Source organism: Antechinus flavipes, chromosome 2, assembly GCF_016432865.1.
Source record: "Antechinus flavipes isolate AdamAnt ecotype Samford, QLD, Australia chromosome 2, AdamAnt_v2, whole genome shotgun sequence".
NCBI classification, from domain to species: domain Eukaryota; kingdom Metazoa; phylum Chordata; class Mammalia; order Dasyuromorphia; family Dasyuridae; genus Antechinus; species Antechinus flavipes.
In genome coordinates, this window is record NC_067399.1 from 579,482,419 (window position 1) to 579,507,093 (window position 24,675).

A 24,675-nucleotide genomic window follows, 5' to 3' on the forward strand; every position below is an offset into this window, starting at 1 on the left:
CCCAGCAATGGGCTGCGTTGTCACTTACACACAGCTGATTGAGATATCTCATGGAGAATACTGAATAGGAATGATAATGTGGCACTGAGACGGAAGATTGCTTTTTCAATCCATTTGCTGGGTCACTGCTTTGAATGTCTTATTGGATGAAAGGCATTCAGCCTGGAGAAAAAATTCAGCATTTAAGTACATTTTGTTCTTTCCCTTCCCTCCTGTCCCTCCCCACCCAGAAGTTAACTAAAACAGATATGTTCTAGGTTTAATAAGCCATTGATATCCTAGTAAAAGATCAGGGATGGTGTATCTCAATAGCTAGCAGCCTGAAGCTGTATAATTTCCTGTGGAAACCGGAAAATCCTACTAGCCCCAAGATACTCTGATTGTGAGCTCTTTGTCCCTTTTACCCCTTCTTTCTTGGCATCATTGTAGGGTTGTCTTTGGTTACTTGATCTCCTGCCTTTTTTTTGTGATGCTTGCTAGATGTGCAGCTGCCTCTAGGGCCACAGCCAGACCTTTTTTCTCTTAAAAGGCAAATTCTCCTCAATCATGTTATTACCATTTCATGTGGCTGGCTTCTGTTAGTTAGCATTTCTGACCAAATATTGCAGTGGCACATAAAACACACAGATGAAAAGGGAGGATTTTGCTGCTTTTGCTCCTGCTATCAAGCAAATAGTTGATTTTTTAAAGTACATTTTTATTTGTTTAGAGTTAGCTTTTCTTTTGTGTGAATTAAAGAAGTAGACTAAGATAAATCTTGTTTAATAGTCCATAGTATCAAAAATTGTCTAGGCAAGTTTCGATTTCTTAACACTCTCCACTGACTAGTGCACCACAATTCTCCCATCCTTTAGTTGTATACTGAGTGGAAATTCGAACATAAAAGCTTTTTGTAACTTTCTACTCTTTAATCTTCATACCTTTTTTCCTTCCAATCTAGAAAAAAATCTAATCTAGGAATTTACTTATTTCCTCTCCTTTTCTTAGTCTTTTCTATTTCAGAGAACATGGTAGGAAGAGGACACATGATTGATTTTTATGTGTGTCTACTAGCAAGTGTAGTCTGGGACATGTCTACTGTTGGGGAGGGGGGTATTTACAAAGCAATAGAAGCAAGCAGCTAGTGTGGAGGCTCAGGTTGGGCTTATAGGTCAGGTCATATCAAAGAAGTAGCTTATCTTGAGGGATGCAAGTAATAGACCATATATAGACGAGCCATTTCAGGAATCATGTAGGTCATTTAATTATCCACTGTGATTGAGTGTCTAATGCTCTTTTGGCAATTACATGACCTCTGTTATTCTAGAAACCTTTCCAGGCCCTTGTGGGTCAAATGACCCTCCAGTCAGCACTCTTAGACTTCACTCTGCTCAGGAGGAACATAGATGTTGGGAACCACTGGCATTTAGAAATGGCTATACTTTCTTACCAACTACTGCTCAGAATAGAATGTCCTTTGTGCAGCAGGCAATGATAGGCAACTGTTTTTGAAGTCAACTATTCCCTTGTTGTTTGCAAGATCAAGAGGTACATTGACTTAGACAGGAGAGAATTGAGGCAACACTAACCTCAAAACCAAAACTGGTTAGTTCAGTCTTCATAGGCCCTCTGCTGCAAACACAAGTACAATAGCATTGAAATTAATGTTGTTTGATATCTGTCAAATCAATCAGCCATTACCAAACTCGGCAGTTAGTGAGGCAGTCTTTTTTCATGCTATAACATAACAATAACATTTGACAATGGCTAACAGAAATTACAGAACAAATGGCATTTAAATATAAATTCATATTAAAATTAGTCTCACCAAAAAAGTATATATTTAAGCACTATGTTAAATGTAATTAAAATTATTATGTAACAATGCAGTAAATAAAAGCTACCTTTAAAAAAGTTGAAATTCAAGCCCAAAACAGGGAAGTTCTTGAATGTTTGGACTCCTTTTAGTCACTTTTTAATTGTTCAGTGTGGTGTTTCTAAGAAATCAGCCTACAATTTGATCTCCCATTTCTTTTGAATTTTCATATTTAACTAGTGTATATAGGATTCAGATACTTGTTGAAAATTATAAAAATATTTTATTTTATAATTGCTGTAGTCACAGGTGTTTTGTTTAAAAAAGATTAGGTATCTTTTGATTCTTTTTAACTTGACATGGGAATTATGATCCTGTGTAAGAAAATCGTAATGTGTAATTAAATTAATTTCCTTATATTTGAGTAGTAGAAGACAATAATAACAGAAAAAAATTATATTCAATAGCAAAAACTTGAAGCACACAATCATATTTTAGAATACTCTGAAAAGGCATTGAATAAGTAATGAATAAAGTAGTAGATTTTGAGTTATGAAGATTTGGGTTCAAATACAGCCTCATAAACTTAATTAGCTGTATGACTAAGCAAAACTCTTAATTTCTTGGAGCTTCAGTTTCCTTATCAGTAAAATGGAGATAATAAAATCTACTTTAGAAAGTTGTTAATGAAACTCAAAAGAGGTAGTATATATAAGTTATTACTATGTAAATCTGAATTGAAAAACATTCAAGATCTTGAGTTTATTCCCATACTTTTACTTCTAAGCAAAACTCATTTGCATCAGCATAAAAAGGAACAATCCGTAGTATCTTGGCAGGGGATAATTTTAAAAACCTTTTCTATGTTGAAAATAACCTATTAATGCATTTTTTCATTAAGGGTTTTGAAGTATGATAGAAGTACAAATTAATCTGCTGCTATTACGATTGCAAACTAGCTAGGTATTGCAGCTCTTAAATGGAGAATCCTCACTTAAATTAAAAAACCTTAGTCAGGGACTTCATTCTATGTTAGATGACTTACAAACACCTAAAGAATTAAGTATGATTTCCCTCAGTGAATTATATACAATGTGCAATGTATTATGCTCCTGTTTTCTGGAGGGTTTGTTTTTGTATTTCTGAAATGAAAAATTTCAAAAATTGCATGTTTTTATTATAGCAAAAATAAACAGTACTGCTTATAAAAGCCTAGAATACCACTCCCCCCAAAAGAAGAATAATGAATCTATTTATTCTTGGGGGAATCCTTTTAAAATTGATATAAAGCTTTCAGCCACCCCTTTTGCCTCATCAGACTATAACAAGTAAAAAGAAGGCAGCCAAGAATAGAACAAAATTGAGTGTTTGATTTCAAATGGATACCACTGTTCCTATAAGATATACCTTTGAGACTGGATTATGTTTTCCAATCTTGGGGACCAAAAAACAAAAAACAAAAAACTTGGATGGAAATCATTGAGAAGAAAAGGTAGTTGGAACTTGAGAGACCAGAAAAATCACTGATACTGTGATGAGTGGAAAAAGCAAAAGTCAAGACAAGAGCGAGTACACAGAATAAAAAACAAATTGAGTGATTGAATAAGGAACAATAGCACAACAGAACCACACGTCTAAATTCAAGTCTTTGGCCAGTTAGCTTTTTAGAAGTTCACTTATGTAGTTGGCATGATTTACTCATCATTCAGAAATTTGAGTGTACCTGGAGGAATACATTTTGCCAACCCTGGGAGGAATCTTAAGAATTGTTTGAGCCACTGCTGAAAAGTAACAGTAAATAGAAAATCAGGGAAAATAGCCAGAGTGGTGTATTGGTTGATCATTAAGCAGAAAAGATATTCAGAAACAAGGTTGACAGCATAAATAATGAAGTTGCAGAGATAAAAAGGATTTCAACTACATCCTAAGGGTTCTTATAGTTTTCTACCCTGTTATGAAGATTCAAGCAGTTCTACATAATGCAGATGTCTTTGAGTTACAAAAGTAACCAGATGTCCTTATTAGCAGAAGCAAATGTTTGCCTCTTCATCCACATAAACCTATATTTAAAAGATTTCTGGATGAAATGTTTGTGTAAATATGGCAGCAACAAAAATTAGAAAATGGGGAATCTGCTAGAGAAAAACAAATCATAACATTAGACCCTTCAATATATTTTTTTAATTGTTCAAATAATTGCATGCATTTAAAGATAAGAAGTTAATCAGATTAACTGATTTCTTATTCACAACTTAGGTGAGTTTGGTCACTTTCATTCTGTTTTCTAGAAGTTTTCACATTCACTTCCACTCCAGATCTTTAGTGAGATTGTATTTGCTTTACATTGTTGAGTAATATAGACTACTATATATTAGCTATAGATTTTAAATAGTACAAAATAAATGCTAACTTTTAAAAAGTTACACTAGCATCGTCTCATTATGTTTTTAAAAATGTGCTTGAAAAATTCCACTTTTGCAAACCTATTGAAGTTTTTATTACATTAAACCACATTATTATGGTTAGCCTTAATTGGGTGACTGCTTTGGAATGTCTAGCAGGATAAAATGTAAAGCACCTATTTGGTAGGGAAAGTTATACGTGTTGTGTGGTTTTGCTTTTTTTAAGCAAAAGAAAAAAACTCATAAGTTTCACTGAACTTATTATATATAATGTGTTTGCAGGTTGGATTTTATATGTACCTTCATAGTCATTGCTACATTGATATTTAGATCTTTAAGAAATCACATAGTTGAATTTATTCAGACAGCTTTATAATATCCATTCCAATCATAACAACCAAGAATGGCTTTAGTTTTTCCCTTTCATCTTTATAGCATATATATATATATATATAAACATATAGCATATGTTTATAAACATATAGGAAATGTTTATTTTTCCCTAATTGTATTGAGCAATTTTTTAACTTGAAACTTACAAAACAAAAGAATCTCAGCTCTGCCTTTACCCATCATTGCCTCATGGGCTCCCCTCTTCTGTCCTCCCTAGAAAAGCACTTCAGAGCTTTAGGGGAGCTTGTTTATCTTGAAAGAACAGGGGGCAGGCTTTTAGGGACTGAGCTACATGTTCCAGTGTAATAGGCACCAATGCTGTTTGACTTGAGAAACGTTTGATCTCTTACATTAACAGCCCATGTCACTGTAATAGGGGCTACAGTTGTGGCTGCTCACAGCTTATTATTTTAGCTTTGAAATAACTGTTAGTACCATACCAAAATCTCCTGCTGTAAAATTGTATAATGTCCATTTCTCAGGATCCGCAAGTAAACACGTAGATTGTATGGCCAGCAGTTATAATCTAGGGAGCATATTTTGTTAGCTTTATTTTAAAATAAATTAAGAATCCTTCTCTAAAAATCACTTAGGTTTCATTTCTTATTGTTGCTATGCATTTTTTAATCTGGCAGTATTAAAGTTTTCAGTTTTTTTATAATGTATATGCCCAACTTTGATAATAAACTAGAAGTTCTTTCAAAAGAAAAAATTCCTTAGTATTAATAAGAGGCAGTTAGTTTTTTAAAATTGGATACATTTTTAACTATTTAAAAAACTCAAGCCTGTACCACTTTCCTAAGTATAGTAGTTAACTGAAATTGTCTGAAGAATTTGATCTATATTTTTTAGTTTTAAGTGTTAAATTGTTTTTAAAAATGAAAAAATTCTGTTGTTAACTTTTGCTGTGCCAGAAGCCTGCCTCTTAATTGAGGAATTTTGTGGAGAAATTTTAACAATTGAATTTTGTAAAGTCATTTCATTTGTGTCATCTCTAATGACATAGCAGTAGGATGACCCCATAAGTTGATTTTTTTTTTTAAATCTTAAGGACCTTGGTGATTCTTCTATTTCATTCTTTTTTATTGTGGTACATTTACAGCATTGTAACAGGCCATCTAGCATTTACTTCACTTTTATACTAAAATACATGCATATATCAGCCAGCACAGGCATAATTGGTTGATAGGCAGCCATCTACCTATCTGGGGAATTCTTCTAAATACTGAATGTGTCATGTGCTATGACATGACGTATTTGTAATATCAGGGAACACAGAAAACACTTTCTGCATTAGCTATAAGTGTTAAAGCAATAGTGTGTTTTAAGGATGTCTGCTGTGCAAATTCTGGCTTGTGAGGTAATGACAAGTGTTTGCCTGCATAGACAATATATTTTTCCCCTTGAGGTCCCCACACACCTAGTTTCCCTCAAGCTCATCATCTCTGTCAGGTTAATCAATAGGCACCGTATGGCAGAGGGTCAGTAATCAGTGTCATCGTGCCTTTAAATCGTGTTGAAAATTTGCTTAAAGCCTGGGCCAATTAACATCGAGATGATGAATGGATGGGTAGATGGGAAGAGCCTGCCGCTCAGGGGCTTTGTGAGAAGGAGATGCTCAGCTGTTGAGCAGCAGACACCAGCGAATAAAATCAGCCATTCATGTGAGCTCAGTCCACCCACTCTTAATGATAATGTCAATCTAGCAAAATATATACACATTGGAGTTGTCACGAGTTCATAAATCAAAGGAGTTTGTCAAAGGCATTCAGATTAACGAGGCAGCAGCAATAACAAGTCAAATTTGCATAGAGAATTGCTCGAATCTCGGTAAATTATGATCCTGTTTTTCATTTGATTATTTGCTAATGTCTCAAGAGGGAGAATGATTATATTAGCATGCAAAATCTACTCCAGAAGTAGAAATCTGAGGTATAGAAGACCACCACACTATGACAATTAATCAGTTTCTGCATACTAGCATAAATGCACAAGGCCCAGAAATGAACTTCTTTTTTTTTTATTATTATTTCTCTTTGCTACTGATCCAAATGGTTCAGCTTGACAGAGACTTTATATTGCTTTAACAGTGTTCTGAATTGTGCCTGCAGGCAAGACATAGTTATGCAGCTATAACCAACCTATCCATCTGCCAACCAGATTGGAATTCTCCTATCCAAGGCTTCCATTAACCCCCACTGACAGCTCCAAACAGGATTAAGAATTTGGAAGCATAAAAAATAGTTGTTCTTTGCATATATGCACAGTCCCTTTGCATTTTGAGAAGGGCTACATCTGTACTGTTTTATAATTAGCATCGGACAACATAGCAGGGGGAAAAACCTACTAGGCAGAATTTTTTGTTTTCTCTGTGGGGAGTAAGGCAGTAGTGATAGAAACCCTTTACATTTGGTCATCGAAGAGAGTGCTTTCTTATTTCTAGTTCTTTGCATTAGATATGTAATCAGAAAGAATTATCATTCCATAAAAACTTTAAGACTCTTATGAAAGATTAGAAGTATAAATAAGCTTTGATGTGATTGTGACTTAATAGAGTATGTAGAATGATAAACATGTTAGCCAAACGTTGTTTAGGAAAACACATAAAAGAATGGTACCATTCTTTTATGGTACCTTATGAAGATACTTTGATTTTTCTTAAAACTGAACCCCAAATAGATTTATTCAGTCAGCTTTTGACCTTTTTAAAATAGGATTGTGTAACTTAAAATGTAAATGCATTATTTTAAATATTTTTAAAGTATCTAGCATAGTACTTTGTATATCAGTATTGATTGAACATGTTGCCTTTCTTTGAGGACTATGAATATATATGTGTATGTGTATTTATCTTTACCTTTCTAACCTTGAAGTGAATCCTTTTCATTTTGCAGATTGGAGAACAAGTATTAGAGATTATAATTGGCTCAGAATTATGAAGTGATGGGGGCAAAGTATCATCTATCAGTTTTCCAGTCCAAAATATCATCTATATTAATAATTAAACCCTGTATTCTTTTTCCTGAATGTAATTCCTTCCTATGGTTTCATTTAATTATTTGTTCATAACCATAGTATATCAAAGTTATACTTTTGCCATTATGATGGAAAATTAAGCTTTACAAAAGACTTGGAACTCTTGATAAGAAGTATAATAAGTGACGAATTATTACTAATGAATGATAATGATGCTATTTAATTGTCTCTGTAACAATTGTCTAGGCATCCAGATACAAACTCTGAGTTAAATTCTTCTACCTTGATCAAGATGTTTACTTGTGGAGTTAAAAAAGAGGATTTGGCTTTTCATTTTAATTCATTTCAACAAGCATTTATTAACTACCTACTTTATGGAACTTATAGAGAAGGACTTGGAAATAGAAAGACAGATTATAAGCAATACTTTCTCTCCAGGTACTAAACAAATGAATAAAAGGTAATTTGAAAAGGGAGAGAAGGCTAACAATTTAAGACATTGAAAAGCTTCTTATAGGAGGTAGCATATAAACCCTGCCTTGAAGGAAGTAAGAGATTTTAAGAAGCTGAGGTGAAATAGAATATTTCAAGCTTGGGGAAAGTTCTTCAAAGACATAAAAGGGCAAAAAGTATATGATAAAATTATGGAACAGGTAGACTTACTTCTTTAAAAGGGAGAATGCATCAAGGTTAACAGTAGGACACTAATCCAGAAAAGTTAAACTGAAGTCAGATAGTCAAGTTAAGCAAATCAACAAACATTTATGAAATGCATACTCTGTGCCAGCACTGTTAAGCAGTGGGGATAATAAGACAAAAACAACCCTCGCTGTTAAGAAACTATGTACAAACAAGATATAGATTATATGTGTGTATAATTGCATATGTGTATCTATGTTGTGTATATGAGAGAAAGAGGAAGAAACAGACATAAAGAGACACTGAGAAAATGGGAAGATGAACACAGAAAAGTCTACTTGTAAAAGATGAAATTTTAACTGAGACTTGAAGGAAGCCTGAGAATCCAAGAGGCAAAGATAAAGAAGGAAGATGTTCCAGAAATAGAAGACAGCTAGTGAAAATGCCCTGAGTAAGGAGAGAATAGTTAATGGAAAGAAAGCAAGGAAGCCATTGTCACTGATTCTTAAAATAGCTGTAGATTGTGAAGAACTTTAAATGCTACGCTAAGGAATTTGTATATTATTCTAGCTTGAATATAGAGCCTTCAAAATTTTTGTGGAACATAGTCAGACGTAACTTTTCTTTGACAACTTCATATGGGGAGAGATTGGAACAGTAATCTAGGTAAGAGATACTGAGGATTTGAATAGATCTTATGAATGGAGATAAAGGCAATGAATGTTAGAAATATTGTAAGGATAGAGTTGATCAGATTTAGCAACTGACTGGATAAGCAGTGGGGAAATGGGGAGAAGATCCAGTGACAAGGGTCTCCTGGCCATCCACTTAGGAGGTACTTCATGTTTTTGTTCCAAGCATTTTCTCCCAGGAACTTGGTACCTGGAATGCTCTCCCTCTTCTATTCTGTTTATTGACCTTCCTAACTTCCTAGAGTGAATGTAAATAGCAATTATTCATTCATTCATTCATTCATTTATTTGTTTTTGGCCAGAAACCTTGAGGGTTTTCCTCTCCCAAATTTTTACATATACATACATGCATGCACACATATGTGTGTAGATATGTACTGACTAGGTAAAAGAGGCCATTTTCTGCCTCATTTTTAGCTTTAATCACATACTGGGTATTGCTTCAGTCAAACTAAGACCTATTAAAGACCTTAGTTTGAAAAGGCCAAGGTCTCCCACTGCATCAGGGTCATTTCCAATCATCCTGATCTTTATCTTGACAATGGATCCAGATAGCTCTGAAGAAAAAGGTGAGGCTAGTGACTTTGCAGTCTTCTCTCACTTAAATCTAATTCACTTGCATCATATCATGGCATCATCTCCCTGATGTCATGGACAAACAACAAAATCCCTGGTTTTACTGAAAGTCTTTCCCAACCCCTCTGAGTTCTAGTGCCTTCTTTCTGTTAATTATTTCTTCCCCCCTCACCCCCTCCCCCTTTATGACTTGCTTTGTAAATATTTGTGTTCTTATTGTCTCTTTCATTAGATTGTAAGCTCCTTGAGAGCAGGGACTATTTTCCCACTCTTTTTTTTCCCCGGTGCTTAGAATAGTAGGTATTAATGTTTACTGATTGAGTAAAGAGCTGAGGATCACTGTAATATTGCTATTCTGGTGACAAAGTTCAACAGAAATAATGAAGTTTGAAGGAGCAATAGTTTAAGAAGGGTTATAATAAAGAATTCATCAAGCACTCTGTTGCAGATACTGTTAAAGCTGTGTGATACAAAGAAAGGCAGAAACAAACATAGTCCCTGCTGTCAGAGAGTGTATATTCTAATGGGGGAGACAATGGGTAAATACTTTTGTACATATAGAATATATACTATATATATATATATATATATATATATATATATATATATATATATATATATATATATATAATATATATATATATATATATATATATCAAAAATAGTATACACAAAAAGTATATATAAAAAGTTATCTCAGAGAAAAAGTGCTAATAACATTAAGAACACTAGGAAAGGCTTTCTAAAGAAGATAGAATACAAGCTGAATTTTGAAGAATGCTAAGGAAGCCAGAAAGTAGAGGTAAAGTATAGGAGGCAGCCTTTGACAAATCAGATAGTCAGGAGATGGAGTGCTGTGTGAGGAAAAGCAAGAAGGCTGGTGTAGTTGTATGGTAGAGTGTTTGAGAGAGACGAAAGTACTAGTAACTCAGAAGCCAAGTATTAGGTTGTACAAGTCTTTGAAGGCCAAATAGAGAATTTTGTATTTAGCCCTGGAGATAATAAGAAGCCATTGGAGTTGATTGATGGGTGACATCAGGCCTGCACTTTAGGTAAATCACTTTGGCAACTAAGTAGACAAAGATTTAGAAAGGAGACAGATTTGATGTAGGGAAGTCAAAAAGAAAATAAAAAAAGTTATTTTAGCAGTCCAAGAGAGAGAGAGAGATACTGAGGGTCTGAATTAAGGGATTAGCTGTGCAAATAGAAAAATGGGGATATGTATTAGAAAGGTTGTGAAGAAAAAAATGACAATTTGAAAATGGACTGGATATATGTAGAAGAAGTGTGAGTAAGAAGTAGAGTATGACATTGAAGTTTCAAGCATTGGTGACTGGGAGGATGATGATACTCTTTTAACAAAAGCCATGTTTTGGACATGTTCCATTTGAAATGTCTATGGGACATAGAGATAATGATGATTGGAGTTAGAACTCAAAAGGTGATTAAGATTACACATATCAATTTGAGAATAAATTGCAGAGAGATCATAATTGAGCTCACAAGAGTCAGTGAAGTTAATAAGAATGAAAATATTACTAAAGGAAAGAGTCCAGTATGGAACCTTGGAGGACATACACTATTATGGGATGGAAGAGAAGTAAAGATCCATCAAAAGAAGTAATGGTTAGACAGGAAGAGGAGGAGAAGAGAACAGTGTCATCAGAACTGAGCAGGAGAGAGGTAGTCAGGAGCATTCGTAGTTGAAGAGAAGTCAAGAAGGATAAGACCTGAGACAAAACTATGAAATTTATTAATGAAGATGTCTTTGGTAATGTTGGAGAGAGCAATTTCAATAGAGTGTGAAGCTAGTGGAGTTGGAAGTAAGATAAGTGGCTGAAATAAATGACTTCTTGTAAGACTTGGTCTGTGAAAGGGAGGAAAGATATAGATAACTTAAGGAGAAAAGCAGAATTAAGCAAGTTTTTTGTTTGATGATGCGGAGGCTTGGGCATGTTTAAAGGTTACAGGGAAAGAATTAATTGATAAGAGGTTGAAGATGGGAGAAAGAATAACAGTAATTAGAGGGGCAAACCCTCACAGAAAGGAGGGTATAGGAGTTCAGGAGGTTGGCTTGTGAGAAATTTCTTATTCAGAAATGTAGAGCAATAGAGAAGAGAATGGAAAATTATGTAGAGGGATTTTGAGGTAGAGCATAAATGATATTTTTCGCATTCAGAAACCCTCAAGTATAAAAGCTTGAGAGGGGAAAAAAGTTTGAAGCAGCTGCAAATCAAAGTAGGATAGTTGGTTGTTATCCTTTGTTGTCTGAGAGAACCTAAATGACATCGCTATTAAGAGTCAAGTTATAATATGTCCAACTGTGGCTGATCAGACCAATATGAGCTCAGAATGTTCTATCACAAGGAAGGCACAAAGAATCTATGTGAACATTTGAGGTGGATTCTCTAAATTTGCACATCTCACATTCCTTTTGAGCTTCTTAAGTTTTGCTTTGCTTATAGAGCACAGCATTTTCTCTAATGAGGGCACACCATGGTGGGCATTCCTGTGCCAAAATATTCCATGTCACACAATGAATTCCAGAGTTCTTAAGAGAAATCTTGGGGATGTCTTTATATCACTTTTTCTGACCACCTTATAAGCACTTGTCTTCTGTGAGTTCTCCAGAAAAATCATTTTGGCAAGCATATATATGTTTGGTATTCCAACAACATATTACAATCTCTGTGGTAGAGTTTGAATGCCTGGCAGTTTAGTTCAAGAAAGGACCTCAGTGTCTTATTCTGCCATATGATCTTCAGAATCTTCCTAAGACAATTCAAATGGAAGTGATTCAGTTTCCTGGCATGGCACTGGTAGACTGTCCAGGCTTCACAAGCATACAACAACTCTGTAGACCTTCAATTTTGTAGTCAGTCTAATACTTCTTCTCTCCCTCACTTTCCTTCAGAGCCTCCCAAACACCGAGCTAGCTCTGGCAATGTCTTTGTCAACTTCTTTATCAATGTGTAACATCCCTGGAAAGTATCCTGCCAAGGTAAGTGAACTGATCCACAGTATTCAAAATTTCTCCATTTGCTGTAACCAGTGGTTCTACCTATGGATGATATGGTGCTAGCTGGTCAAGCACCTGTATTTTCTTGGTCTTAATTGTTAGGCCAAAATTAGCACAAGGCAGCTGAGAATCAATCATAATTTGTTGCATCTCAGCTTTATAGGCTCTATTGAGTGCATAATCATCTGCAAACAAAAATTCATGCATCACCATTCTTTTCGCTTTAGTTTTGGCTTGTAACCTTTTTAAGGTGAAGAATTTACCATTATTATGGCAGTCCAGACCTTCCTTTAGAAGTGCCACAGAATCCAGTCCAAGTATTAAGTCCAAAGTCAAGAAGTAGGCTGAAAAAATGAACAAAAACAACTTCACCATAAAGAGCAATTATGGTGATAAAGAAGCTTGACATAAATACAGAAGAAGACAATGACTCCAAAATATCTTCAAGCAAAGCTTTAGAGCAAAGCACAAATTGGGTACAAACCCAACCTGAATTTCTGAAAAATATATAGCAGGAACTGGGGCTTTTTTAAAAAAATTGAAAAATGTTTTCATATTTGGAATGAGTATAATGGGGGGGTGTGAATTGGAAAAGAAATGAAACGATGGAAGAAAGAATTGAAAAAGGACTTAACAACAACAAACTCACTGAAAATTAGGATGGACCAAATAAAAGCAATAAATCTCTTGAGGAAACAAGTAGTCATCAAACAAAATCAAAAAGCCAAAAAAAAAATAGAAAAACTTTTAAGGTGCCTCATAGTAAAAACAGCTGACCTGGAAAACATATTGAGGAGAAAATAGTTTAAGAATCATTGATCCATCTCAATGTTATGATTCCCTCTGCCTTTGGGGAGGGGAGGGCCGGGGGGAGGAAAGTCTAAACATCAAATTTCAAGAAATCTTAAAAGAAAATTGCCTGGCTCTCTTGGAACCAAAGGGTAAAATAAAAATAGAAAGACTACCCCTATCCTCTTCTGAAAGAAACCTCAAAATGAAAACTTCCAGGAAAATCATAACCAAAATCCTGAGATTCCAGGTGAAAGAAAAGCAGGCAAAAAGAAAGAATTCAAATACCAAGGAGCCACAATTAGCATCACATATGACTTAACAGCCATCACTTTAAAGGAGTGGAGAACTTGGAGTACAGTTTTCCAGAAGGCAAAGGAAATATATTGAATCACAGACAAAAATATAACTTACTCAGCAAAACTGAGTAAATACTAAAGGAGGGAGGAAAAGAGAAATAGATTTTTAATAAAATAGAGAACTTCCAAGTATCCACAATGAAAAGACCAGAACAACATAGAGACATTGAAATTTAAATAGAGGAGTAGGAGAAAAATTTAAAAAGGTAAACATGAATGAAAAGTAATAAAGGACTAGGATAAACTGCTTATATTCAAATATGAGGAGGAGATAGATAATACAGATGTTCTCAACATCATCAGCTGGGGTTAAAGAGGGAATCCAATTAGACTTCGAAGTAGTTTTGTTTTCTTGATCTTAAAAATAGAGAGGGAATGAATCACTGAGAACAGAAGAGAAAGAAAAGTTGGGGACACTTATTTCATATAATCGGAGTATATCTTGTAGATATCTGTCCCAATGAGGAGATGGGAGGAATGTCTGACATTTGAACTTCACCTTTATCTAAACTCGTCAAAAACAGGAAAAGTGCATACACATACATACACATACTAAAATGCATTTCACTCAACAAGAAAATAGAAAGAAAAGAAGAGGAAGGAATCCATAAATGGGAAATTAATGAGTGTTATGGCATATATAAATGATATAGAATACTGTTGTGCTAAACTCTTATTAATGTAACAATCAATTCCAGAGGAGTAGTGATAAAACAAGCAACCTACCTCCTGATAGCTCAATGAAGGACTTAAGGTATAAAATGAGATGATGTATTTTTGGATGTAGTCAATCTAGAAAATTGTTTTGGTTGACTATACATGTTTGCAATGGAATTAATTTTTCTTCTGTTCTCAGTTGGGGAGGAGAGTAGTGGTTGTGATAGAAGGGTGAGAAGGTGGTAGATTAAAACAAATGCATGCATATATACATATGTATGTAAATGAAATCAAATATAGCAGAAAAATCAAGAATGGAGGAAAAGTCATTTGTGCTAGAAGCAACATGTCCTTGTCACATAAGTTAGGATATTTTCCGCTAAAATTAGATGATGAAATAGTCTTCAAGACTTAGTGTCTTGGTATAACTTCCTACTTGCCTTAGTTCAAAAACCAATACAAAAGCAGTTGGAGACTCCTTTGACTTGCCACAATGTTGACCAGGTAATCATTGTGGTAAATGTAGAGAAAGGGTACTATGCCCAGCTGAACCAGTCCTGCACTTTTTCTGAATAAGCTTTTCATGCTATTGCTAAATAAATATTTTTAAATGTTAAAGGGAGGAAAAAATATGGCAGGGAAGCCTGCTTGTAGAGAACTGAAAATATTAGGTAATCTGCTCAAGTGTTCCATATGGAATATAGCTACAGTCCTAAATCATCAAGTGTTCTAGTTATTTTTAAGATGACTGTCTCCCTCCAAGCTACCAAAGATGATTTTGTTTTCTTGAATTTGGGGGAGACTCCTTTGATGAAAATTTCTTGGTTATAAATTTATCTGTGTACTAGCTAAGTAGTGAAAGTGATTGCATTGTCTTATAAACCAACCAATCACTCAACCAATCAGAAAGCATTTATTAAGGATCCATTGATGAGGCAGGCACTATACTTAGTGCTAAAGATACAGACCCAAAGAACCTACCTTCAATGAGGTAGGTAATGGGGGAGAAAACAACATAAAATGAGTATAAAGAAAATAGATACAAATTAATAAAAAATAGTGAAATAGAAGAAATACAAGATAGTGGGGGGAGGGAATGGTATGTATGAGAATAAGAAAAGACTCCCTATGTCTTGAAAGAAGAGGGAGATGTGAGCACATTCTGAGCCTATGGTGGTCCAGGGTGAAGGAACTAAGACTGGAGATGAAATGTCATGTTTGAAATAGTGAAAACCAGTTTGGCAGAATTGTAGAGCCAAGGAGGGGAGTGATATGTATGTTTGGGGCCAAGTTGTGAACGACTCTCAAATCTCCAGTTTCTAGTTTATCTTAGAGACAATAGGGAGCCATTAGAATTTGAGAAGGGAAACTACATGGACAGATCTGTGCTTAATGCCACTTTGGTGGAAATGTAGAGAATGGATAGGAGGGTTCTATGAACAGGAGAGCTGAATGTGCTAAGGTGTTAGTTTTAAGTTTCTTTTTCCTTATTCAGGGATGCTTTCATCTGAGCAGAAAGCATGGGTTTGAATTCCATTTCAGAAATGCCCTGTCTTCACTTTTTATTGAGAACTTATATGGTATAAAGGGAATAATTCTGAAATTAAAAGACCTAGGTTCAAATCTATCTCTGATGTTTATTATCAGTGTGATCTTTTTCTTATTTATAAAATGAGGGAATTGGAATTAATTGGCTTTGAGGTCTCTTTTTGCTCTAGCTAGAGCTATCATCTTATATGTATTGGATTCTTTAGAATAATAGAAAAAAGTAACATCCTGTGTCTTCAGGGAGCTTATAGTCTGTTTGGGAATATAGTCATAAAAACAATTTAAGAACAATACAAATTAATATTTAGTGACATTAAGTGGGATAATGATACAGTGCCAATCTACTAAATCTGAATATGCCTTAAGAATCAAGATAAAATCTTTTGATGGAGGCAAAGGGCATACTACTTAGAATGCTATGCCTTATTTAAAATGTATAGAAGAGAACGGAATGAAAGCCAAAAAGAGACATAGACAAGCTAGACAGCTTTTGTTGAATTTATTACATATTTACAAAGAAAAACAAGTTCTACATAATACAGATCTGCAATTCTATATAGAAATCCTTTTTTTATTCTGCTTTGTATATAGAAATAATCTTTTTATTTGGTATGATTAAGGTGGGGGGGTTTAAGTTTCATTTTTCTTTTTTTAAAGAATACATATCAAAAATAAGGTTTAAGAGCTCAACAGAATTCTGGACTATTTCTCTAGAAATTAATATTGTTTCTATATTTATCTTGGGTTGTTATCTAACACAGATTTGTATTGGGGCTTCCTCATGTCAAGATGGGATAGACTACAACAATTCTGTTAAATGAAAATTTGTGTATATAATCTATAAAGGCCATAACACTTTGGAGAAGATTTGAGGGAATTAGAGTTTAAATAAAGAAATGTTTCATAGAAAATTCATAGAGTAAATTGAGTAAGTAGTGGAAAACAAAGTTGTATGCAAACTGGCCTAGACATTATGAATGGCCTTTAAAATATTGTATATAGTAGGAAATAGGGAACCATTTAAGGTTTTTGAGTAGATAAAATAATAGAACGATTATAGTATTTAAGGAAAACTAATCTAGCACTTTTAAGCAGGTAATAGGCAAGAAGGAAAGATGGGGCAAGGTCTCAAGTTAGGGAGGCTAGTGAGTAGACTTTCACAATAATCCAACACAAAAGGTGTTGATAATTTTGAAGTAGGATGGTAGTAACAGTAAGCTTACAGATATAGGGAAGGATGGGTAGTTATGAGTAAGATTTTGGAGGAAAAATTGATAGACCCTGATGACTGACTAAATTTCATGGGTGAAGAAGAAGAATGAGTCAGAAATGATTTCAAGCTTTCAAGACTACAGATATGGTTGGCAGCATTGATGAATGACAGGGAAATTGGGAGAGAAAGGAAGAGGAGTTTTGTATGTGTTGATTTTGAAATGATTTTTGATTTGTCTCCAGAACCCTTAGTTCAACTCTTTTTATTCAGCATTCCTCCTTCCTTGCCTTGTCATTTATTGAACAAACATTAGCACCACGTTCTTGTTATACAGGAAACATTTTAGAATGTAGTTTTAAAATCTGATATTCTGTTTTAGTCCTACAAATGGCACATGTTTCTCCTTGACTTCTCAAACTTCAGTAATAATGCTGATATTGTGATAGCCCTGAATAAAATAAAATTATTAAGTTAACTCTAAACTTGTAATTGAAATGTTTGGTTCTTTGCTAGGTTTATTAATATTGTTGACCTAGGGTGTAGTAAATTAACAAAAGATTATTTTATTTTATAAAAAGTACAGCTAGTTATTATTAGTTTTTTACCCCAGAAAGTTTTTAATTTATGATTAAGTCCTAACATCTTGCCTTGATATCACATATATATTAGAGATGACCCTGGTTTCCAGAGTTCAAGGTCTAGGAAAGGAACCAAGCTGGAAAGACTATGAGTATAGGCCTACTGATGGCATTCCATCCCTCTTCTGAGAACAGGCTAATAACTAAGTTCAGAACAACTAATCATTGCTACAAGGTAGAATTTTACAGCCATACATATATATATTTTTTTAAAGTATATTTTACTGATGCCTTTTATAGTTCCTTCACACAGCAGTGTGATCTGCATCAGTGGAAAAGAGTATTTGTGCTAATAAAACCAGATACTTATATTACTAAAGTTAGCTGTCATTTTAGAATTCCCACAGAACTCCTCTAGCATAGTTTACTGTACAAGTTTTTACTCTATTTGCTAGAATTTTAAAATTTTGTTCTTTTATTAAAATCTTTCTAAAATGTGCTATATGTATACTTGCCTTCTTAAATAGTGTAATTTATTCTTAGAGTCATCATTTCAAAAGTGAATTACTATGATGTGCTATACATGCAAGTAAAAGACAAATTCTTTGTCTTTCCTCGCATCTCCTATAAATAAATAAACTGAAATGTCTTAGTTGACATTCAGAGAGATACGTGGAAACATTAAAGGTGTGGTTTTTTAGATAAGGCTTAGTGACTTTTTGTAGGTGATGCCTTCAGCATCAATTACAGGTGGCTTTTTGGTGCATACAAATGATGAAAAATGGTCTACATATTTCTGGCTTGGTGATATTGAAATATAGATGACTATATGTGTCACACGTACACCAAGTGATATTCAATCCCATCAAAGACTACAATCCTTCTATGCAACTTATTTGTCCTCCCAAATTGCAAAGCTAGTTTGTCATTTTTGTCTCCTCATCACTGGTGTTTCTTCTTTGCTATCAGTGTCTACTATTTACCTCCTCTGTTGCAACTAATAATTTCCACTATTGCTGATTTCCATCTGTCTTCCCTTTCTTATTTTCTCCACTCTTTTTGTTTCTTGTTTTTTCAGTGTCCTTTTTTTCCCCCAACATTTCTCTTTTTTTGTATAAGAAGTCTGGCCTTCTTCTGATATTGGAGACTTTAGCAAACTCATTAGAAGACTCCTTTCTTTGGGATAAATTAACTGTTTTTCTCTTATAAGGTGTAATTTTTGGCTTTTCATTTTTTATGTCTTTGATGCTATTTCTTTGCCACCAAAAGATGTGGAGGGGTGAAAGTGGGTAGAGTCAGAGCCATTCCATAAGGCTGTCCCAGTTTCCCTGAAGTAAGAAAATAAATAGTATAATTCTTTGGGTGAAGTGCCATAAAATGAGCTGTCAATTTTTGTATCAGTTTGGTATTTTGGCTTAGAAATAACCAACTTTGGCACACTGTAAAATGCAGGAATAAAATCTTATCATGTCAAATAGCATTACCAATCGTTGTTTTTCATTTTATTTTTATGTGTTGTTGGATGGCCCATAAAAAAAGTATTTGATTACACATAATTTACTCTTAACATTATTTTATCTGACCCTTTTTTACTGTCACTGTTTATGCAGAACGTACTTATATTTTCTTTGCATTGGTAGTAGGGAGGATTACTTGAACTATTCCTTTAGTTTTCCTCTTCTGTTGTTATCTTTTTATACTTCAGATAACCTTCTAGTTTTTCTTGACAGAAACAAATTCCTGTCCATAAAAATCAAATAAGACAATGTACAAAATGTTAAAAATTTAAAGGAAGAAAATTGTAGGTATATATAGGACTTCTCCCAATTTTTCCTGTTTAATTCAGAACACTTTTTATAACTAAATTTCTCTAAAACAAAACACCTTGCCATTTTAAAATTCTAGTAAGCTAAATTATACATTAAACATTTTTGCTAATTAAAAATTCAATTGCATATTCTTTCTAAAGATAAATTCTTGGGGGCAGCTAGATAGAGCATTGGACAGAGAGCACTGGCCCTGGTGTCAGGAGGACTTGTGTTCAAATCTAGCCACAGACACTTAACATATTAGCTGTGTGATCCTGGGCAAGTTTCTTAACCCCAGTTTCCTCACTAAATAAATAAGTAAAAATATACTAAAATTATATAGATCTGAACTTGACTTTTGCCTTTATATACATTCCATAATTTGTGCCCTATAAGTCAAAAACTGAATTTTTATTACCCTTTTAATATAGAGGTCACTATTTCTTCATGTATGGAGAAAACCAAAAATCTTAAAAGTTCTTGCTTTTCTTTCCAATGTTTATGGTTTTTCTAACATTTTTAAGGGCAACCATCTTATTGCAGACATCATAAATTTAAAATATCACAGAATTAATTTCCAAGTAAGTTATAGTAGCTTTTGCATCTACCGAAAAGGAGCAGTTATGTCTGATGTTATTGGAGAGAACTATGACCAATTTATATCAACCTTGAGGACTCAAGTACTTTACAAATAAGGGCTTGTAATGTCATGTAGGATACATGACATTAAATATTTTAATAATTATATCAGCATATGTGTTTTCTTTTATGATCCTATGTATTTTATTTTATGTATTCTAAGTATAAACAGTATTCTAAGAAAGAATCCATGACCAAAAAAAGTTAAGAATTACTGCTTTAGAATTAGGGTAGATTAAAAAAAGATGATGAAGAAGAAAGGTAGGTGCTTGATTTGAAACTTATATGAAAACTTTCATAGAAACCTTACAATTAGAATTAGTTTTCAACCTGGAAACAAAAGTTTCCTGTTAGAATTAAACAAATGATATCTCAAAACAGCAATAGTTCAGATTTTAGTAGTATAAATTTAGATGCTAAAATTGTTGGGATGTTACTTGTTTTCTTGTTTTATAAAACTTACTTCGCTTGAATAACTTAGTCTAACTATTGTTACTTATGAATTTTGCTTTAGAGTAAATTTTATTTAGGTATGTTTTCTTTCTAAGAATATGAAAATCTCTTAGTTATAACTCTTTTACTTAGTAATGACAGAGGCCAACAGTTTTTAAAAATCAATCCTACTATTTGAATTAAAATTAATGGCTATATTAATATTAACTTTCTGAAATAAGACATCTAGGAAATATAGGGAAAAGATTTAAGAAAGTAGATCCAGTTTTGAGGGCCCAGAAGAACTAGGACTTGGGTAAGATTTGAAAATTATTATTCTGGTGAATTACTGTTTTCCAGAGGCATTGAACTTAGCATGTTAACACAGAGGCCTTAACACTGGAAACTTCACTTTTCACAAAATAAATAGCTTTATTCCATAGAATAAAATAATAATAATAATAGTTTTCTTACAATAAAAATACTATGTTAAAAAGATTTAAAAGTGCCACTCATAAAAATATTATTCAAAAGTACCCTCACTTTCATTGCCAGTTTCTAAATTTGTTGATTATTATTTTGCCTCTTTATAATTCCTGCTCTGCATCTGACTTAAAAACATATATATATGTATATATATAAATCCAACTACTAAAATTGCCAATGCCTTTTTTTAACTATATTTACCATTTGGCATAGCTGAAAATCAGTCATTTAAAAAGGAATATATAGGAAATTGTGATAATATATAGGCCTAGATTTGTACTTGTTTGCATCTAGTACCTGCTATTTTAGAGGAAGATAAACCTGACCTATAATATGCATTAATCTCTGTGCAGTACCTAAAATATCCACAACATGTACATGTGTTTTTAATAATATGTGTGTATGTCCCTGCTTGTATTGGACCATGCATGTGTGTGTGTGTGTATACATACAAATAAGCGCACAGATATATAATGTTTTAGCTTGCAGAATGATAGTTGTTATTCAGTTTCCTCCCACAGAATAATGTTGGAGATGATAGAACTGAATTAAAGCTTACTTTCTTTCACAGAATTCCTCAGAGAGAGAAGACTGTAATAATGACGAGCCCCCTAGGAAGATAATACCAGAGAAGAATTCACTTAGACAGGTATGAAATTCAGTCTAACTTTAAACACACACACACACACACACACACACACACACACACACACGCACAAAAACAATTCTTAACATTCCATTGTCTGCTATGGAGTTTGATCACTTAGAAATTAAACTGGCTATCTATCTATACACACATGCACACACACACACACACACACACACACACACACACACACATAGATATAGATATATATATATGTATATCTCCATTGCTAGCTTCTGCCTTTTAAAAAAATTGCTTCACACTATCTGTGGTGAACAAGTATATAACAGTCAATTTCTTACATATAATGAAATTGTAATGAAGGTTAGATTCCTTGTGTAGGAAAAAGAACTTGATTTTTTTTTTCATGGGCATAATCAATATTTGGCTTAATTATAAAGGTAAGTCATTTATAAAATTTGTTTATCAGACCTGACAGACCTAAAGTGGAAACTAGTTTCTTTTTAGTTATGGGTGGTGCTTTTTCTCCTTTCCATCTTATTTTTCCCTAAGAGACAGGATTAGTTATATATATGTTGGGCATCATTGATTCTCCATATCTTTTTCCAGTTTGCTTCAAAGACATATATATTTTATTTATGAAAGTTTAGTTTTGTGATACCATTTTTTTAGAAATAAGAATTTCTGAAAACAAAATCAGCATGGTCATGAGAACATCCTAAGAATGGAAAAATATGCTTTTCTCTGTTTCTACTGTTTTGTACCATCTTTCTTTGGAACCAAATGAATACACAAATGGATGGCTTCCAAAAGCCTTAATTTCTGTGATCTTAACTTAGATTCCCACCCATTTGGGTAGTGAATCTCATTTTCATTGTAGCACTTCCACTGAAGATGGCTTTCAAGAGGGCCAACAATGATTAAAAGGCATCAATAACTAACTTCTTTACATTTCTTTTCCCTTTTTTTCTGTGCCCCCTCCCTTTTTTTTCCCCTCTCTTCCTCTCACAAAAGTGGAATGGAAAGGAGAAAAAGCACCATCCATGACTTAAAAAGAGGTCAGTTTTATTTTGGGACTGCCAGGTTTGATAATAAATTATATAATCCTCAGCACCAGTGATTTTAATGTAGCACTATTCTAGGCTCTAGTTTGCTTATCAGTATGTCTAATGATACAAACACATACAATGTTAATTTCAGGAATTTATTTATTTATTTAAAGGCCTTGCAATTTTTTTTTTTTTTTTTTGGTATCGTGAATTAAATTATTTTTCAGTAAGTACTATGTTCCATTTTGTAAACAAATTACCTTGATGGAGTTGGTTCATTTTAGTAGGTTTGGGGAGTTATATATATATTTTTTTAACTAAATATCAGTCATTTTGAGATAATCAGATTGTAACTTGGTCACTTGAAGGTGATAAATTTTTAACCTCTACATCCAAATAGAAGAACTTTATCAAGTTAGATAAAATTAGAGGTAGAAATACTATAACTATTATACAGAAACAACTGTCAGTTAACAATGACATGAGAAAAAAAAGTTTTGGCAACTTTATTTAAGCTAACAAACGAATTTTCATTCTGCAAAGTTATAAATTAATTTTAATAGGCTGGTCCAGATGGTCCATTTGGAAAATGGATAGGCTGATCTGTTGAAAATTAAACTAAATTTATCTCTCTCAGACTTCAAACTGAAGCAAAAGAGAAAATCGTGCCCATTAAGTCCAGCACATACAGATGGACCAGCAGGTCACACATGGGACTAATCTGATTCATTTTAAAAATAAATGCATGAGTTATTGAATTATTTTACAGTTGCAAGTTGTGTCATGTGCAGTATTTGAAAGGGATTGAATTTTTTTCTGTTCTTCTTTTAAAGCAGCTTTTCTCTTCTCCTCCCATTTAATTCAACAACTTCCTTGCCCACCCTTTTTCTAGATGACTTTTCTAATACCTATCATTCAGTGTCGAGATGCAAGCACTAGAGATTAATTAGGTCATGACGCTTTTCCCTCCTCCCTTCTTTGTCAGGGGGTTTTATCTTTATTCTCTTTATGAAGAGCATGAACTCAATGTTCTCCAAAAGAGAAATGGCCTTTAGAAACAGGAAAGTAAGAGATCCTCCTGGGGCTCTCAGAGCCTTTTAGCTCCTGGGTGTTTTAACAGCTCCATGAATGTAGATTTGTAAATTTATTGCAGTGCCATCTGGTTTTTTGCTTCAACCAGATTACTGTTGGCTTGTAGCTGTCTATTGTGGTGGTCACTCCCTAGGAGCTTGCCCTCCCAATCTTAGGGATGAGTGATGAATAGCAGGGGTCAACATAAGCAGGTCACAGGGCAGCTGTCCAGGACTGCCCTGAACTTGATTACCCCACTGTTGTGGTTTTTGTTTTGTTTTTAAAGATAAGGCATAGTGGAGGTTGTTTAAACTCCCCCTTTCCCTCTGTTGAATGGAGTAATAATGAAGTGCCATTTGTTGTTATTGGTTTGTTCAGCAGACAAGCTCTGTTGGGGAAAGATGTGTCAAAGGTGCCTTGTGGGCTAGTAATATATAATCAGGATTTGAATCATGTAAGCTGTACTTCAGGTCAGATCCCTAACTTGGTATTGTTGATACACAGCATTCTGATATGATTTCAAGAACCTCTTCTTCCATATTTTTAGAAAGTTTTATTTTTCCTTTTTTCAATATATGGGCATAGTTACATTGTAACCCACTTAGTATTATTCAAACTAAACTTACAGTGTTCAGAGATTATTTGAAATATTTTTAGATCCTTGAGAAAAGGCTATTACATACACTATGATAGTATTAGCTTAAAAATGTATTTGAATACTAAAAATAGTAGCCCCGTGACACTACTATCTTTTTTTTTATCCAGACAAGTCATTTTGTCTGCCTGATTTCTCTTGTTTCATTTTTACCAGCAGGGAATAAGGGAAACAAAAAGAAAAGCAACATACCCATTTAGTAGAAAGTTAATGTCCTTTCACATTTACAAACTTCACCTTTTGATTCTAAAAATATGGAATATAATTTGGCTGGCATAAAGTGGCTCAAGTT

General features: G+C 33.8%; 1 protein-coding gene across 10 annotated transcripts in view; it reads left to right on the forward strand.

The window, feature by feature from the left end:
- The window catches only part of BTRC (beta-transducin repeat containing E3 ubiquitin protein ligase), a 190,852-nt gene that overhangs the window by 78,507 nt on the left and 87,670 nt on the right, over positions 1–24,675 (forward strand). For 5 of the 10 annotated variants that reach the window (XM_051981257.1, XM_051981252.1, XM_051981249.1 and 2 more), the window contains 2 exons: positions 12,388–12,474; positions 21,573–21,650. The exons of 1 other annotated variant lie outside the window; for it this stretch is intronic. In XM_051981257.1, the coding sequence (XP_051837217.1) occupies positions 12,388–12,474; positions 21,573–21,650 (165 nt within the window). The remainder of the gene's footprint in view (positions 1–12,387; positions 12,475–21,572; positions 21,651–24,675) is intronic. 4 more of the 10 variants (XM_051981256.1, XM_051981251.1, XM_051981258.1 and 1 more) reach the window with 2 other exon arrangements.